The 18611-nt window shown below is 46.6% G+C and overlaps 1 protein-coding gene across 1 annotated transcript in view; it reads left to right on the top strand.

The window, feature by feature from the left end:
* Window positions 1-18611, top strand: part of ANKRD13B (ankyrin repeat domain 13B) — a 34158-nt gene that overhangs the window by 8901 nt on the left and 6646 nt on the right. The window contains exons 2-9 of the mRNA XM_048519274.1: window positions 4349-4484; window positions 8128-8252; window positions 9442-9487; window positions 11573-11716; window positions 14103-14292; window positions 15132-15198; window positions 15721-15802; window positions 16823-16887. Of these exons, the coding sequence (XP_048375231.1) occupies window positions 4349-4484; window positions 8128-8252; window positions 9442-9487; window positions 11573-11716; window positions 14103-14292; window positions 15132-15198; window positions 15721-15802; window positions 16823-16887 (855 nt within the window). The remainder of the gene's footprint in view (window positions 1-4348; window positions 4485-8127; window positions 8253-9441; window positions 9488-11572; window positions 11717-14102; window positions 14293-15131; window positions 15199-15720; window positions 15803-16822; window positions 16888-18611) is intronic.

Here is an 18611-nt window from a genome sequence, read left to right as displayed (position 1 = left end):
TGTTTTGGCGCCCCCCACGTGACCTCAATTGATGCGCCCAGGGACAAGGGGTACCCCATGTCCCTAGGCAAGTACACCAGTGCCAGTAGCATTCTGGATGGATGAGCTGGCAAGACATCTTGGCCCCAGTTCTGTAGCCCTGGGCTTGCCTTGGAGACCTGTTTTCCTGCAGATTCTGTAGATGGACCTATGTGTGCACAGTAGGGGAGGGAGCACAGTAGCGCTGCTAGTCCTGGTTTGGAAATTCCTGGACACCTGGGGGCGGAGCTTTGAGAAGGTGGGGAGGAAGTTCAGCAGGTATGTGATGCCATAGGGCAGGGGTCTGCAGAGGTTCATGGACTACAAAACCCATCAGCCCCTGCCAGCATGGGAATTGTAGTCCATGAACATCTGGAGAGCCGCAGGTTGCAGACCCCTGCCATAGGGTCTACCCTGGAAAGCCACTATTTTCCTTAAGACAGATTTGAGTCCAGTAACTCCTTAGAGTCCAACAAGTGTTTCCGCGCATAAGTTTTCGAGAGGTCCTTTCATCAGACATAGAGTAGAAATACAGCTCTGAGTTCTGTATACCAGTCTGAAGTTGGGAGGGGTATTGTAAAGAATATTTGTAAAGGATACAAAGACACCGTGCATATTGTAATCAGCCCAATTAGTGGGAGAAGAATCCCCCTATTCAACCCTAGGGGTAGCCATTGTTATGAACCTGTGAATTATCTCAAATTCAGCAGTCTTGCATTGTCATTTCCCTTTGAAATTTCTGTGTTTGAGGAACTGCCTCTCTTTGGTCAGCAGTTGAATGACTTGGAAGTTCAAAGTGTTCTTCCGCTGTCCTTTTTTTATTTTTTTTCTTTAGCATTGCAGGTTTTAATGTCAGATTTATGCTCATTTCATTCATTTGCGTAATGGCTGACCTTTCTGTCCAACACAGAGAGTGGAATAGCGTTTCTGACTTTTGATGGCTTATATAACAGCCGAGTCATTCCACTGCTGATCTAAGAATGGCAGTCCTTAAATAAATTTTTGAAGAGAAATTACAATGCGAGATTGCTGAGCTCGAGGTGATTCATAAGTTCAGAATGACGGAATTCCTCCCTACCCCCACCATAGGGACATCGGATTCTTATCTCACTACAGATACTAACCCGCTCCCCCCCCCCCCGCCCCAAGCATTTATGCTCTTTTTTAATCCAAACTGATGACAATATACATCATAGGTGTCAAACTCACAGCCCTCCAGATGTTATGGACTACAGTTCCCATCATCCCCTGCCAGCATTGTGCTGGCAGGGGATGATGGGAACTGTAGTCCATAACATCTGGAGGACCGCGAGTTTGACACCTATGATTATATCTTTGCATCCTTTACAAGCATTCTTTACACCACCTCTCCCAGCTTCGGATTGGGATACAAAGACTCAGAGATCTTCATTCTTACTCATGTCTGATGAAGGAAACTTGAAAGCGTATACCTTGAAACTCTTGTTGGGCTGAAAGGTTCTACTGGAGCCGAATCTTGGTCCTCTACTGCAGACCAACATGGCTTCCCTCTGAAACAGATTTTCTCCTGGGGAACCCATCTCTACTGGAAATCAGTGGTAATTCTGGGAAATCTCCAGGCTGCTCCCCCCCCCACCCCATTCCCCGGGAGCGTCTGCGAGGGTTTGATTGAATAGGTGGGACTGGGTGAGAAGTTGGCTGTGACTATGGAGGACAAGATTTGTTCTCGCACTTCGGTGGGGGCACTTTGAAGCCCTGGGTGTGCCCCTGAGCTCAGCAAAGGAGATACATCCAATGTAACGTACCTGGGGATGACAATACGCCAATTGGTTGTTTCCTGCTTCTTTTTTCTTTTGGATGTTGTCATTAGAAGCCTTTTGGTTCTGCCCATTTTTGCTGCTGGGGATCTTGGTGTATCTGTCTCTTCCAGGACATCTGTATGCCATTGATGCAAAAACGGATATTAAATTTGACAGTGATATTTCTGTTGAATTTTGTTAGTCTGGCTGGGGGGGGAAAGGCCGCTACTGTTTAGTCCCAAATAGGGAGAACCCATTTTAGAACCTGGGATTTCTGCACTGAAACAGGGAGGATGTAGAATTTGGGGATGGCTTTGGCCATATTCCCAGAGAGGCCATAACCTTCAAATGTGGAAAAAATACCTGAAATGGCAAAGCTTATTGAATTCATCTTGTTAATGGAAGGAAAGGCATGCAAATATTTGAACAAACTGTTATTGCATGTTGGAAAACCCAAGGTAACCCAGAAATCTGAAAATAGTTTTGCTGCCCTACAGTTCTCTGTCCTTTCCAAGCCTTCTGTCTGTTAACGTTCTCATTTCTTTGAGTTTTTCTAATATTTTTAAAATTTATTTTACACATCTAAATGGCACATACACAGAAAGATAAAAAGATCCTGATCTAATCCCCCCTTATAATAATAATGCTAAATGAAAAGAAAAGAAACAACCACCTACATATATATGGTAACTTCCAGCTACCTCACTAAAAATCCAAGCATAAATCTAATTCCGTGCTTATAGTTAATATCTACATTTCTTCCACTTTAAGTCCTTCTTAAAAATTCAATACGTTGTTTTCATTTAAGTCTCGAATCCTGCTGTTGTTTGTTTGTATATGTTTTCAGTAAGTAGTCTAGTCTTTCAGAAAATTGTCCGTATTCTTGTCTCTTATAACCGTCATCAGCCTTGCCATCCCTACATACTCTGCGACTTTCAAGATTCAGTCTTGTTTTTGTTGGAATTTTGTTGTCCCTCCATTTGTATGCATGTTGTAGTAATGCACTGCTGACCCAGCAGCACCGTGGTCGAGCGCTGGAACACCTACGCTCCTACGGCCTTCTGGTCGCACCGCACCCCCACTCCTCATCCCCCTATGAGTCACGGGTCATGAACTGTCTGGCTCAGTCACCGGGCGCAGGGACAATGGTCTTGCCCCCAGGTGAGGATTAGGCTCCAGGCAACTGCTTACGCCTCCCTCTCACGCACGCATTAGCCAGGTGAGATCCCATGCATCACATGCCAGTGATCTCCCCGACCTTCCGCTCTCCCGGAACTCCCTCCGTTCCTCCCTTCCTACCGCCCCCCGATAGGAGGGAATTCACAACATAAAGGTTAGCCCAGGAACCAGCACGCTGGGAGAGACTTCATAGGAACACGGACCTCCTCTTTCCGCCTGCTGGGCCAAGGAAGGACATTCTCCACCAGATGGAAACCTCCTAGCGTCTACGGCTTCGCCTCTTCCTTAGCGACGACCCTGCGGGGATGACAACACATGTAAAGTCCTTACTGCAGTTTTATATACATAAAAAGTGTTCTATATTGATCAGGAATACTTTCCCCCATCAACTCCAACAGAAGTGCCTCAGGTTTTTTTAAATTGTTATTTTCAAAATCTTTTGCATTTCTTTTAAAGTCATATCCCAAAACATTTTTGCCTGTTTACATGTGCACCACATATGAAGGAAAGAACCATCCTGTTGTTGACATATCCAGCATTTGTTTTGATATTACCTTATACATTTTAGACAATTTTGGGCATTAAATACCATCTTATAATAATGTTCTTTCAAGTTATAACAAGCTGTAAATTTCAAATCTGTTTTCCCATATTCCCATTGTTCCATCTGTATGCTTCTCCTCACATTTTTGTGCCTTTTACCATCACTGATTTTATTCCCTCTTCCTCAGTATCTCACTTTAATAACATATTGTACGTTTTAGTAATCAATTTATCATCATTTACACATAGATTACTTTCAGATTCTGTCATCTGTGTGGCAAAACCTGTATTGTTATTGTCCGCTTTGAATATTTCTAGTAAACTATATTTTTTAATTCATCCAGTGGTTTAAGCTCCCAGGTTTATGTATTTTTTAGAACATATTTGACTGTATTTTGAAAAATATCTTCAAAGGGAGGACAGTTTTATCCAGGTGGTAGAGGCCCAAGGTTCAAGACATTTGAAAGAGATATTACACACTTTATATCAAAGCAGGAAGGAGATGAAATTATTCATAGTAAAGTAATACTAAAAAAGAAAAGATGAATCTGTCGTTGGATGTCGCGTGGTTCCTTCTTTCCATCCTGGCTTGCTTGCTTGAGCTGTTTGGAACTGTTTCTGCAGCTCTCTGCTTGGGGCATGCTCAAGTCTGGGTTGTGCACTTTGGTTTATGTGGCTTTGGCAGTGGGAGAATCCTGTTGGCAATGAGATTTCGATTCTATGTACCATCAAACAGAAAGTGAGAGGACACCAGAACTAATAAGCTTGTGGCTCCATGGTACTGTCCACCCATTAACCTAGCATTTCATGAATATGTCTCTTCCTTGCAGGTGGACATTGAACAACTAGACCCACGTGGCCGGACCCCTTTGCACCTGGCCACCACGCTGGGCCACCTGGAGTGTGCCCGTGTTCTACTGAGGCATGGGGCCGATGTGGCCAAAGAAAACCGGAGTGGCTGGACAGGTGTGTATGCCCATCAGTTATGTCTGTACATTCCAGATAGAGTTTTCAAACAGCTCAACAATTTTGGCTCTTTAATAAATTTACTGAGAGCCAGCATGGTATAGTGGTTCTAGGATATGGGAAGCCCAGGTTTAAATCTCCACCTTGTTGTGAAAACCTGCTGGGTGACTTTTGGCCAGTCACACACTCTCAGCCTTGTCCTTGGCAAATATTTGGACAGTATACTCCTAGGGAATACCAGGCAGGCAGTGCCAAACCACCTTTGAATGTTTCTTACCTTGATAACCCTACAGGGCCTCCATAAATCAGCTGTGACTTGACGACAAATATATAAACAAAAATGTGCATCTTACTGACTTTTCCATCTAGAAGAAGAGGAAGAAGAGTTTGGATTTATATCCCCCCTTTCTCTCCTGTAGGAGACTCAAAGGGGCTTACAATCTCCTGTCCCTTCCCCCCTCACAACAAACACCCTGTGAGCTAGGTGGGGCTGAGAGAGCTCCGAGAAGCTGTGACTAGCCCAAGGTCACCCAGCTGGCGTGTGTGGGAGTGTACAGGCTAATCTGAATTCCCCAGATAAGCCTCCACAGCTCAGGCGGCAGAGCGGGGAATCAAACCCGGTTCCTCCAGATTAGATACACGAGCTCTTAACCTCCTACGCCACTGCTGCTCCATCTAGATTCCTTTTTGAGGGAGTGAAGGAAGGGTTAACTAAACCAACACTGGCATTCTTGTTCCGTCATTAAGGTTTTGTTTCCGTTCTTTATTAGGGTGGTTTCCGCACATCCCAAATATAATGGGCCAAGGAAGCTATTTATCCTGTTTCGGGGAAGAACTTTACACAGGGCTCTTCCCCAAATCGGGTTCAGCCTGTTATATTTCCCTCAACCTGGGTTTTAAAAAAAACAACTACGTTAGTGATCTTTGTGGGGAAACCAAAGGAGCCACAGCAACCTAGACTATTTGCACCTGCTTCTGGAGGGGTGAAATCTCCAGTTCGGAGGCAACCAGGGGAAACCGGCTTCAACAACAATGTGTTAACACACGTTATTAGTGTGCTGTGCAGAAACCACCTGTGATAGCCCACCATATGAAAATAGCCTGAGGAAAATACGCAGGCATGTGCCCTGATCGCTTTGCCTCAAATTAGCTGACTAAAACTTTAGTTGACTTATCTAAACTAATTCGGTTTGTATTTTGTGTGTGTTACAGTCTCGCTGCCGCTCCAAACATGCTGAAGGGGATCAAGGCTTCCGGAGTATGAAAGCTATTCTGGTTGAGTGGATGGGATGTTAGACTAGGACTGGGGAGAACCAGGGCCCCATCCGCACACGCAAAATAATGAGTTTTCAAACCACTTTCACAACTGTTTGCAAGTGGATTTTGCTATTCCGCACAGCTTCAAAGATCACTGAAAGCAGTTTGAAAGTGCATTATTCTGCATGTGCGGAATGAGCCCAGGTTAAAATCCTCCCTTAGCTGTTGAGTGGCCTCATTGTTTTCTACCCTGACCATATATATCACTCTGAGCTCTTCGGAAGAAAGGAAGTGTAAACGTCTGACAGATTTACAGCTATGTTTGGAGTCTGCGGGGTATGCCCTTCTCTCCGCTGTGTTTCTGACAATTCCATGTCAAATGGCCAGATAATGTACCATTAATTCTTAAGCCCCGCTAACAAAAATTCACCCCTGCCAATTAATTAAATCTAATAGGCCCAGTGCAGCCTACATTGTAAATCTCATTGATTCCAGTAGGATAATTACTTCACTCCCGCTGATATCTACAGTGCTTAGTTTTGTCTGAATTGTGCCTATTGTTAATTTATCTAATGCCGCATTTATACCCCCTAATTAAAATGCTTCGTGTTTTATTTGGAGTGGGGTTTTTTAGGGCCACGAGTAGGGTTACCAGCTGTGGGTTGGGAAATGCTTGAAGATTTGGGGGTGTATCTTGGGGAGGGCAGGAGAGAGAAGGGACCTCAATAGAAGAAGAGTTTGGATTTATACCCCACTCTTCTCTCCTGTAAGGAGACTCAAGGTGGCTTACAAGCTCCTCCTTTCCCTTCCTCTCCCCACAACAGACACCTTGTGAGGTAGGTGGGGCTGAGAGAGTTCTGAGAGAACTGTGACTAGCCCAAGGTCACCCAGCAGGAATGTAGGAGTGCAGAACACCTCTGGTTCACCAGATAAGCCTCTGCCACTCCGGTGGAGGAGTGGGGAATCAAACCCGGTTCTCCAGATTAGAATCCACCTGCTCTTAACCACTACGCAACGCTGGCTTTCCATAAAGTCCACCTTCCAAAACTTCCATCTCCTCCGGAGGGTCTGATCTCTGTTCCTTGGAGATCATTTTTAACTCCGGCAGGTCTCGAAGCTAAAGGACTGGCAGTGCTGTCTGCCACTTACTTGCTGTGTAGCACTTTTAAATTTGTTTATTTATTTACTGCATTTATGACTCGCCATTCTCCACAGTAAGGATCCAAAGTGGCTTGCAGCATTCTCATGCCCTCCTTGTACTCTTCACAACAATCTGGTGAGGAAGGCTAGCTGGAGCTTGTGTAACTGTTCAGAGGTCACCTAGCAAGCTTCCGCAGCAGAGTCGGGATTCAAACCTGGGTCTCTCAGATCCTGTTCTCTTTAGCTAGCTTTGACTGCAGTACTACAACTTATTACTCTGCACCTGGGGTTCCTTTACCATGATACCCTCCCCAAATATCCCCAAATATCTCCAGGATCCACTCCAGGAGTTTCCTAACCAAGAGTTGGCACCAGAGGTGGGATCCAGCAGGTTCTCACAGGTTCCCGAGAGTAGGTTACTAATTATTTGTGTGTGCCGAGAGGGGGTTACTAATTGGTGATTTTGCCATGTAATTTTTGCCTTAGTTACGCCCCTCCTCTCAGCAGTAGCGTGCAGAACTTGAAGCGGTCTAGCAGGAGGTGCACCGGCGTGCGTGGCATCCTGCCCCTTGCATGCATTCGTTTCCCACCCAAGGACCGGCGCAGTGGCTGCATCCTTGCCACAGCCCCGCCCAGGAATGCCACGCCCCCGTCATGCCTCGCCCAGCCCCATTGGCGCTACGCCACAGTTTGAATCCCACCACCATGGGAACCTGTTACTAAAATTTTTGGATCCCACCACTGGTTGGCACCCCTATTCCGCAGTCCCGATAGGACTAAGAGAGGGAGCCAGCCGAGATCAACAGTCCCTTGTTTACTTTGCTTGCTTTGGTTAGACTTCCTATAGTTTCATTGTTACAGATTTTTGACTGCAGCATAGCTTATAAAATAAAATTTTAAAAATCTGGTTTATTTCCTTCATGGACAGTCTGCCTTTCTCACCGAGACTCCAAGCAGATAAATTATAAAACGCAGGAAACAGTTCAGTCAGACAGCATAAAGGATCCAATAAACAATGCGGCGGGGCTAGGATTAGAGGTTTGGAAAACAAACAGAAAACCACACAAGGCCCGACACGTCGTAAATACAGAGACAGTAGTGAACAATCATGGTTGCCTAGCAGAAGGAATGCCTTCTTCTAGGGAAAATGCCTTCTTCTAGGCAACCGTGACTGGGAGGATATCACTTTTATACCCCCGAGCCTCGGGGTCAGCCTCCTCCTGCCATTTTGTTTCTCACCCCACAGTGCTGCAGGAGGCAGTGAGCACACGTGACCTGGAGCTTGTCCAATTGGTGCTGCGTTACCGTGACTACCAGAGGGCCATCAAGCGCTTGGCTGGCATCCCCATCCTTTTGGAGAAGCTACACAAGGTACCGTCAGGCGTCAGATCCCGCGTTGTCGAGCTGCAGTTATTTTAAGAAATTCCATCACAATCCCTAAAAACCAACCACTTCATGTGCGAGGACGATTCTCACGGCTGTGAATGCAGAGACATTTGCAGGGGCAGCAGAGCATTCATACAGCAGTTTCCCCCGTACTTTCCTTGCCTCAGCCTCTTATGGCTGTCATTTCGCCCTCTGCCACTGGAAGGGAATTTTCTGGCTTTTAAAAAATTGGCCAATTGGCCATGCTGGGAGGGGTTAATGGGAATTGTAGTCCATGAACATCTGGCGTGCCATAGGTTTGCCACCACTGATCTATTGCAATGGCGTGCTGATTCCTAGAATTCATTTTTAAAAGTAAGCCTCTAAGCCCTTTTCATGGAGAAGATACAAAGGGATATGTGCAGCCTGCATATTTTGCCTTACAACTCTGCAGTGAAAATGGCCAGACACTGACTTTTTTGACATGGAAGGTGGGGATTAGTGGCACTGTTGCTATAAATCGTTAGAATACTATTGTGCTATAGTGACTGGACAATTACTGCTTCTTATTAGGGAAGGAGAGGGATACGCGGCAGCCATAAAGACTCTGAAAGAATGGAAAAACAAGTTGGCAGACAATGGTGTCATAACAAGTCCAACGTCCTATTTACATAATAGACCAAGCTGGAATTTCAGGAAAAATGAAATGTCTTTTATACACGTATGGCTGGAAACTCAGATGAGAATTAAAGTAAAAAAAGGGAAGATTTAAGAAAGAAATGTTTTAATAAGCAAATATAGATGGAAATAAGACTAAGAGTTATTTGAAAGCTCTGTAATGAAACCTGGTGTAGAAACAAATTATGAGAAATGTAAGTAACAAGTTCTATGTGAAGATGTTAAATTGACTAATTGTGCCTCTATGTTATCACTTAAAAAAAAAGACTTGAGATGAGAAAAATTGTGACTTGTGTGGCACCTGCTAAGAGACACACCTTCGTGACATCTCAAGGCATTTGGGACTTGAGTCATAGTTCCTTCCCCCAAAATAGTACCAAACTAGATTTGGGAGTGGCTTTCTGAAAGCTCACCCCCCACTTCTTGAGCCAAGTCCAAGTTGGAAACGGAACTCAGGCATTCAACCTTTCTGACTCCATTCCTTGTTGATCTTTGGCATCTCTTCTTTTTCTTTTAGGCTCAAGATTTTTATGTGGAGATGAAATGGGAATTCACTAGCTGGGGTATGTTTGCGTACAGACAGCACACATTGCGGTTAAATGTTTGTTTGGGGAACAGGGTTGTGGGATCCAGAGGAGCCTCCCCCAAGCAAGATGGTGCCTTTCCCCTATTTTTAATTAAAGGGAACTTGTAAATAAATCTGCAGAATCCCCAGTCTTGTAGCATTCCTTATGGCCTTTGATAGTGTTTAAACATTTTACAAATTAGCTGATGTGTATTATTGTAAAAAATGAGCCATTATATATCCCCCCTGCAGAGGCTAAGGAGGCATGCCCAAAAGCTGCTTGTAACTTGCTCCCCCCTTTCTCAAGTTTGGCAGTTCTGTCCCCCTTTCTCTTCTCTGAATATTCCTCTGAGTCACAATAATTAGCATTAATACATAATCTGAATACTTGCCTATGAGCCAAGATTCCATCCATCTACCTGTCAGGCCTGGCTCCTGCCTGGCCTGGCATCAATGGGCGGGGGTGAGTCACACCTGCAGTTGCTGTTATCTGCGGCCTGAGGGCCATCCTGTTTTCTATTGTTGCTTTTAACTAATGAAATAAGCAGACCTCTTCCTCCCACACCTAGAGGGGAGATTGAGCCCGATCACAGTCCTTGGGCAGAACACATAACCATGCTGTTCTTTTCTCCTGCAACTAACTTTGGGAACAGGTGGGATGAGGCAGCAATTGAAGGGGCAATGTGTGAAGATATATACCTGCTGCAAAAGTGGGTATCTTGCAGCAAGGGTCCTGACACAGTTCAGAAAAAAGCTCTTGAATCTTTCACAAGTCTAAATTATTGACTGGAGAAACAGACTTCTACACTACCTCATGCTCAGTTTCCAGGCCTAGGATAACGTTTGCATTGGTGTCAAACTCGCAGCCCTCCAGATGTTATGGACTACAGTTCCCATCATCCCCTGCCAGCATGATGCTGGCAGAGGATGATGGGAACTGTAGTCCATAACATCCGGAGGGCCGCAAGTTTGACACCTGTGGTTTAGAGTGTTTAGAGTGCAGGCAAATCTCCCCAGCAAGGCAGGCAGATCTTAAACCCTGGAAATGGAGCTTGTTTTCTTGGGTGCTTCCGTTGAGAAGGTGATCACAGCCCTGGGTTCTGTGAATAGGGTTGCCAATGTCCAGGTGGTAGGTGGAGATCTCCTGGAATTACAACCGGTCTCTCAAGTGGCAGAAATCAGTTCCCTTGGAGAAAATGGCCGTTTTGGAAGTCAGCCCGGGTGGCATTACAGCCTCGGAAGTCCTTTCACTCCCTGCAAAGCCCACCCTCTGCAGGCTCTGCCCTGAAAACCTCCACGAATTTCCCGACCTAGTAGCTGGGACTGAGGAGTGAGAGATAAACTGCTATTTGGCAGGGGTGGCGATTCGAAAAAACAGAATCATCACAAGCACCCAGGATATTCGGCAGAGCCTAAGAGCCGTGGTGCCAAAAAAGCCAAACATGATTTGGCTTTTCCAGCGGGAGCTCAGCCCTCCTCTCCAGGTCCATGTGGAATTTGGGAAATGGCAACCGGCGGTGGAGAGAATTTCTGTTCCTTGCTAAATTTTGGGTTTGGTCTTAAAAACCTGGAATAAAATGGGTAGAAGCGGCCAATAAATCCAATGGGTATTGGCCTTATTCGGCTTTAATGAAAATGTCCTGGTTTTTAAAACCCACAATTTACTGAGTAAATTGTCCTCACCTCTACCATTTGACATACCCCCCCCCCCCCGCCCCACTTTTCAGATTCGGGCCCAGCCCATCTCATCACTCTCAATTCCCCCCCAAGTGAGGAAGCTTTGAAGGGGCGGCTAGCCTGCTTTTGACCCCTCTGCTTGATGGACAAGCTCCTCACCCCCAAACCACCAGTCAGTCAATTATCATTGGCTCCTCCCTAGATGCCAAATCGAAAAATGGAATTTGCAGTGAAGCAGTTTCCTGCAGTTCCCAGAGAAAAAGAGGGTCAACATGGGCAGATTTAAAACTGAGAGGAAACACATCGTTTCTAGTAGAGAGGAACTGAGACGGCTGTCTGCTTCTTTTTACTTTCTCATGTTTGCGTGTGTTGATGTCGGCTTGCCTGTCTGCTACTCTTCCGGCAGTCCCTTTGGTCTCCAAAATCTGCCCTAGTGACACGTACAAGGTGTGGAAGTGCGGCCAGAACCTGAGAGTGGACACGACGCTGCTGGGATTTGACCACATGACGTGGCAGCGTGGGAACCGCAGCTTCATCTTCAAGGGCCAAGGTGGGTGGGACGGGCCGTGGATGGGAGCCGCTTTTCCAGAGGAAAAATAGCTGGGGTATCTTGCTGGGTGGTGGAACTTGAAGGAAGAACAGGAAGCCACGTTGTCGGGTTGTGGAGATCACTGAAAGACCCACAGCAAAGGGCCTGAGGTGCTGGTGGTGGCTGTCTGGTTGTGGTTCTGACGTGGACAATGAGGGTCTGTCAGATACTGAGTGGGGGCCCTGCTGTCTGTCCCATCGGAAACCAGAAGAGCTGTGCAGTCTGGTATTGTGTTTTCTAACTGGTGACTGAACTGGACTGTTATCCAAGACAGTTGTTCATCTAGCCTTTGTGAACCGTTTTCTATCGGCCACAGGCATCAGTATGCAGAACAAAAGAAAGAGTCCCAGGTATAGAGACATCCAAAGCCTGTCACGGCCTTTTCTGTCATAATTCTATTAAATTGAAAACATACAAGTGTGAACATTCATAGAAAGGAGAGTTTGGATGCCAGCTTCCACTCACCAGTTTGAATTCGTGGAAGGTTAATCTGATTTTCTTGCAGGAGCTTATTAAATACGACATGGGGCAGCTGTGAATTCCAGCGGCTTCTCAGAATGGGTGGATCAGCAGACATTTCTCTAATCAGAAAACCAGAGGGTTTTGAAGAAGAGGAGGAGGAGGAGGATTTATATTCCCCCTTCCTTCCTGTAAGGAGACTAAAGGGAGCTTAAACTCTCCTGTCCCTTCCCCCCTCACAACAAACACCCGGGGGGGGGGGAGGGCTAAGAGAGCTCCGAAGAACTGTGACTAGCCCAAGGTCACCCAGCTGGCGTGTGTGGGAGTGCACAGGCTAATCTGAATTCCCCAGATAAGCCTCCACAGCTCAAGTGGCAGAGCAGGGACTAAAACCCGATTCCTCCAGATTAGAGTACACCTGCTCTTAACCACTACACCACGCTGGCTCTCTTTGTGGATGTTTTCCTTAGATCGGTTAGGTAGATGGACTCTTTTTATAAATACTGAGACCTCTGGGCTGACTCAGATACAGCTCTGTACATTCAGACCAGATGTTTGTTCATTCACGCTGATCCAGCTGGATCCTTTTGTAAGCCCTTCGTTCGGAGTCATTGTCTAATTCCTGTGTAGTCGACACCCTTGTTGGAATATGCAGAATTGACTTCAACTGAGCGATAAATCTGCAGTGTTGCATTCAAAAGGGCCCCGAGGAAGGTTCGGAGATGCAGGACAGGTGGAAACGCACAGGATGCCGAATACCAACCCAAGGGAACGGCAGCTTGGTTTGGGAAAGGGTTTATGGATGGCATTGGACCAATCTGAAGTCCTTTCCGACTCTGATTCACAACACAAGCCTTTATTGGCATACAAAACAGGACAAAATTTTAAAACAAAACAAGGTTAAGAAGTGCAGTTAAAATTACTAATTTCCAGTATAAAATTTGCAACAGTTTCACAAAAGAGCACATCAGAGCTGTTCAGGAGATTGGGTATCTTATAACACTCATGCCACTGAGAACATTGCAAGAAAATGGAATTCATGTATTTCATGCATATCTTATTGTATTTAGGGCATAGAAACAAAGAATGGTCAAGTGTTTCAACCGTAGTCATATCACATGAACAAACTCTTTTAGCACGTTCCATATTCTTAAATCTTCCCTCCAGCAGAGCTGATGGCAGCACATTACATCTTGCAGTAGCCAAGGCTCTCCTCTGGGTGGGATTAATCAGCAGACGAAGATATGCTGCCATAATTCCATGCTCACATGGGATTAATAATGTAGTCGGAGAACAGGTTGTCTTGGCAGCAAGAGTCAAATTATGAAAATCAAGATCCAAGAGCCTATTCTTAACTAGTCTGAAGGCTTCCACCTTTGTGAGCATAAGGAGAGATTCGACTCTGATTCACTTGTCACAAAGCTCATTTCTTTTCGGATCGTCAACAGTTTTTATAAGCATTTTCATTCTGAAGCCGATTTCCCATTTTTCCATGTTATTAGATTCTACTCTGTTGGAAAATAATTTACTCCAGTAGGTTGTTTTTTAAGGGTTTTTAAAAATTATTCTTTACTGTTGTTTCTTGCATTGGCTAAACTTTTGACTGGCTGTTTTAAAACCATGTAGAATAAAATATCCGTATATATGGAGAAGACTTCTCTGGACAGTTACACCTGCCCACCAAACTTTAAATCCAGTTTTGACAGCAATGGTTTCCCTTGAGAATCTTGGGAAATGTGGAAGCCCCGAGGAGTCTTCCTTAGAGAAATGAAGAATGCAATCGTTTGACTCCTGACTTGGCAGGGGGCCTTTGGCTTAGCAGTGTTGTCAAGGGGCCAACTGCTTTGAGGCCACGCTGAAGTTCTCTCTCTCTCTCTTTTCCTGGCAGACACCAGCGCAGTAGTGATGGAAATTGACCACGACCGACAAGTGGTCTACTTGGAGACTCTGGCTCTCGCTGCCAGTGACCAGGAGGGGCTTCTGGCCGCAGTCCAACCGACAGAAGAGCAGGTGATGGGGCGACTCACAGCCCCCGTGGTCACCACACAACTGGACACGCGCAACATTGCATTTGAAAGGTGCATGGCTGAGATTTTGTTCCAGGTGGCACATCATTACAGTTCCCGGGTGGAATTGGCCAAAGCAGATCTCTGCTTCGGGAAGTGTCTCTGTTGTCTAGGCTTGAGGCTTTACATGGAAGGCATTTAGGCAGGGAACAGGAGGCTATTGGGGGATGTGCAGCGTTGCATTGAGTGGTCGGAGCAATGAGAGATACTGAATTAATTCGAACAGGTGCAAAGAGAGGAAAGCAGCAGTAATCCCAGAAGGAGAGCCGTGAGAAACAGGTTTACCTTCCCAGCTTCACTGAGCCTCTTTAGGATGTACAAGGTTGGCCCAGGAATCTCCTGATGAAGGAGAAGTTACTCCCCAAAAGGGGCTCCACATTGGAAGCAGAACCACATCTGCCTTAAAGAAGAAGAAGAGTTTGGGTTTATATCCCCCCCCACCTTCTCTCCTGTAAGGAGGCTCAAAAGGGGCTGACAATCGCCTTCCCCTCCCACAACAAACACCCTGTGAGGTAGGTGGGGCTGAGAGAGCTCCAAAGAACTGTGGCTAGCCCAAGGTCACCCAGCTGGCGTGTATTGGAGTGCACAACTGATCTGGTTCACCAGATAAGCCTCCACAGCTCAAGTGGCAGAGCGGGGAGTCAAACCTGGTTCTCGGATTAGAGTGCACCTGGTCTTAACCACTACGCCACGCCGGCTCTCTTGGAGGCTCTCTCAATGTTCTGTCAGCTTCCTCACTCCATTTTTCCATCGTGCTGTTTTCTCACCCGTTTCCTCTCCCACCAGCCCCAAGAATTGTTGGCTGAGAATTCACCTCATTCTAAAGCTTATCTGTTGCTGTTTCCTGCCAGGAACAAGACGGGTATCTTGGGTTGGAGGAGCGAGAAGACGGAGGTGGTGAATGGATACGAGGCCAAGGTGAGTGAGACTCCTGCTAAGGAGCAGAGCAAGACCAGGCCAGGAATGGAGGGAATAGAAAAAGGGAGGTCACGCGACATAGGGGGTAAGAGGAGGAGAGTTTAAAAGCTGAGGACTACACTTGAAGTGTGGTGGGTGCTTTGACAGCAGGGAAGTCGGGGTGGGGATGGGGAAAAGCAGGGCCTACAGCAGCAACATGGGGGAGCAGCAGTGGTGTAGTGGTTAAGAGCAGGTGCATTCTAATCTGAAGGAACTGGGTTTGATTCCCCGCTCTGCCACTTGAGCTGTGGAGGCTTATCTGGGGAATTCAGATTAGCCTGTGCACTCCCACACACGCCAGCTGGGTGACCTTGGGCTAAACACAGCTTTTTGGAGCTCTCTCAGTCCCACCCACCTCACAGGGTGTTTGTTGGGGGTAGAGGAAAGGAAAGGAGATTTTAAGCCCCTTTGAGTCTCTTTACAGGAGAGAAAGGGGGGAGATAAATCCAAGCTCTTCCTCTTCTTCTTCCTATCCATCTGTAGGTTTATGGGGCTTCCAACGTAGAGCTGATCACTCGGACGAGAACAGAACATCTTCCAGAGCAGCACAAAGGGAAAATCAAAGGTACCTTCCCTGCTCCTCCACCCACCAGCTCTTTGTGCTGCGCCCTGCTGGGATCCGGCCCCCAAATCACTGTCCCTTCTACCTGGAACAAATGGAAATACCCCAAAAGCAGAGGGTGCAATAATAACCCCTATCTCTCCTGCTCAGTTTGTTTCGCTGTTTTCGACATGGCTTCTCCTCTCCCCCCACCACTGTAATGAAATTCGATAGAAACAGTCCTGGCGAAACCATCACCCGGTTTTGCATCAAATGCTTTGAAACGGCATAAAAGAAACAGACCAATCTAGGAAGGCCAGTGGTCAAAACGAAAGGGCTTGCGAGGAGGCCAGCCACAAAGTGGCCGATGTGCACAGTGCTGCCAAATGCTGAAACGCAGGCCGTCAGGTAACGGAGGAACTTGATAATTTCCCTTTGAACTGATTACCAGTCAACTGCGTTTCAACAAAGGTCCCTGGGCTTCGAAATCCCTGGGCTTCAAAACCTCTCCAGCTGCATGATCACGGTCCTGCGGTTCCGTGTCTTCCGTTGCTGACCCCACACCTTTTGCCGGATAGTCATGCGTCTGTGTGTGCCATGCAACAGCAGAACTTAGCTTTAAAAGGGGCTTGGATAGATATATGGAGGAGAAGTCGATTTATGGCTACCAATCTTGATCCTCCTTGATCTGAGGTTGCAGATGCCTTAGCAGACCAGGTGCTCAGGAGCAGCAGCAGTAGCGGAAGGTCCTTGCTTTCACATCCTGGTGAGCTCCCAAAGGCACCTGGTGGGCCACTGCGAGAAGCAGAGAACTGGACTAGGTGGACTCTGGTCTGATCCAGCTGGCTTGTTCTTATGTTCTTAGAACATCTGCAACCTGCAGCTACTGCAAGCGGCAGGCAGGTAGGGATGTCCCTCCCCCAGCACCTTAATTGCAGCCCCTGGGGGAGCCCTGGGCCAGTGCTGGGGTTAACGTGAAGCCTCTGCTTACAATATGTTCTACCTCCTGTCATGCACACATTTGCGCTTCTCTGTCTCTTTCAGGCAGCAAAACCCCCCTGCAGTCATTCCTTGGCATTGCAGAACAACACGTGGGCCCCAACAATGGGGTGAGTGATAACAACAAATCCTGTTCCCCTGTGTTTCTGGAAATCCCCTTTGTTAGTTAACAGCTGCCGGATATCCTGGGATCTCGGACACAATCCCCTGGGGCAAGACCAGAGTTAGGAATGTTAAAATGTTGCCCATCGTAAGGACAAGAGTTTGTGCTGTCCTTTTTTTTCAAAGCTGGGTCAATAATCAACCTGTAACTTTTGCAATGGTGGTTGTTTTTTTCCCTCGGCTGAGGGGCTAGCTTGGGAGCTGCTCTCCATTCCGTTGATCCAGCCCAAGTGCCAAAGTGTTCCTAAACATATACAAGGCAAATCTCCAAAGTTTCAACACAGTGTACAATTGCGTGGGACTTATTCTTCAGTCTCCACTATGACACTTAAATGGTATCAGTACAATCCACAAAAAATATGGGACTTTCTCTCAGTCTCCACTGACACTTCAGTGGTATCAATACAGTATACAAAATGGGGGACTTGTCTTTCAGTCTCCACGCAGGCACCTATAAAAATCTAGAAATACTTGACTCCTATGTATTTCGCTATTGTAAACAAGACAAATCTCCAAAGTTTCAATCCAGCAGATAATTGTGTGGGACGTATTCTTCAGTCTCCACTCTGACACTTCAGCGGTATCAATATAGTACAGTGGTGGCGAACCTATGGCACGGGTGCCAGAGGTGGCACTCAGAGCCCTCTCTGTGGGCACGCACACCCAGAGTTCATCATGTGGGGGGGAGGCGGAAAATCATACCCCCCACACACATATCTCGGCTGGCCTGGGCACGATCCTTTTCCTGGGAGTAAGCTTGGTTGCTGGCAATGGGGCTTGCTTCTGAGTAAACCCTCCTAGGGTCATGATTCACCCATTCGAAGTGTTGCACAGTTGCTTCATCAAGCTTACTCCTGAGTAACTTGCACCTCGGAGCCAACCGTTTCCCCTAAACTAAAACCTCAGGATAAATTGCCGTGTTGGCACTTTGCAATAAATAAGTGGGTTTTGGGTTGCAGTTTGGGCACTCGGTATTGAAAAGGTTCGCCATCACTGATATAGTATATACAAAATGCCTTGTCTTTTAGTCTCCACAAAGACACTTTATCATATCGGTACTATGTACAGCTGCTTACACTTAGCACGCAAGCTTTATGGTGTGCCGTTCTCCAGTTTAAAATAAGTAATATCGAGCTAGTTGGCTTCCAGACATTGCCTGACCTCGCATCTTCACAGGCTCAAAATGTTATTAGTGCTTCCAGAGCCTCTCACAAGTAACCATTTCACAGTATTTTGGACAGCGTTCAATTGCAGAGTCTCTGGCTGCCGCTTGAATGTCCCCCAGTACTGTCAGGACCTTGACTCCAAAAACGATGACCTCTGACCTCAAGCACCCCTTATGGAAAAAAAGCACACCTTGTTTGGGTCCCTCTAGTCCTGCTCTCTATTTCTCCCTCTTCCTGTTCTGCTCAGCCCAAGGCCACAATGGGGAAACCTGCCACTCTCCTGAGGCCAGGTCCTAAGGCTGTTTCTCTCTGGTTGTTGTGGGTTTTCCGGGCTGGGTGGCCGTGGTCTGGTAGATTTTGTTCCTAATGTTTTGCCTGCATCTGTGGCTGGCATCTTCAGAGTTGTATCACAGAGAGAAGTCTGCTACACACTGTCTGGTGAGAAGGGAATGTTTAGTGGGGTACATATTATCTATGTCACAGGGCGGGGAACCAATCAGTAAGTG

This window comes from Sphaerodactylus townsendi, linkage group LG16, assembly GCF_021028975.2.
Source record: "Sphaerodactylus townsendi isolate TG3544 linkage group LG16, MPM_Stown_v2.3, whole genome shotgun sequence".
NCBI lineage: Eukaryota > Metazoa > Chordata > Lepidosauria > Squamata > Sphaerodactylidae > Sphaerodactylus > Sphaerodactylus townsendi.
The sequence above is the reverse complement of the archived record's forward strand: the minus strand, read 5'-3'. Positions and strand labels throughout refer to the sequence as shown.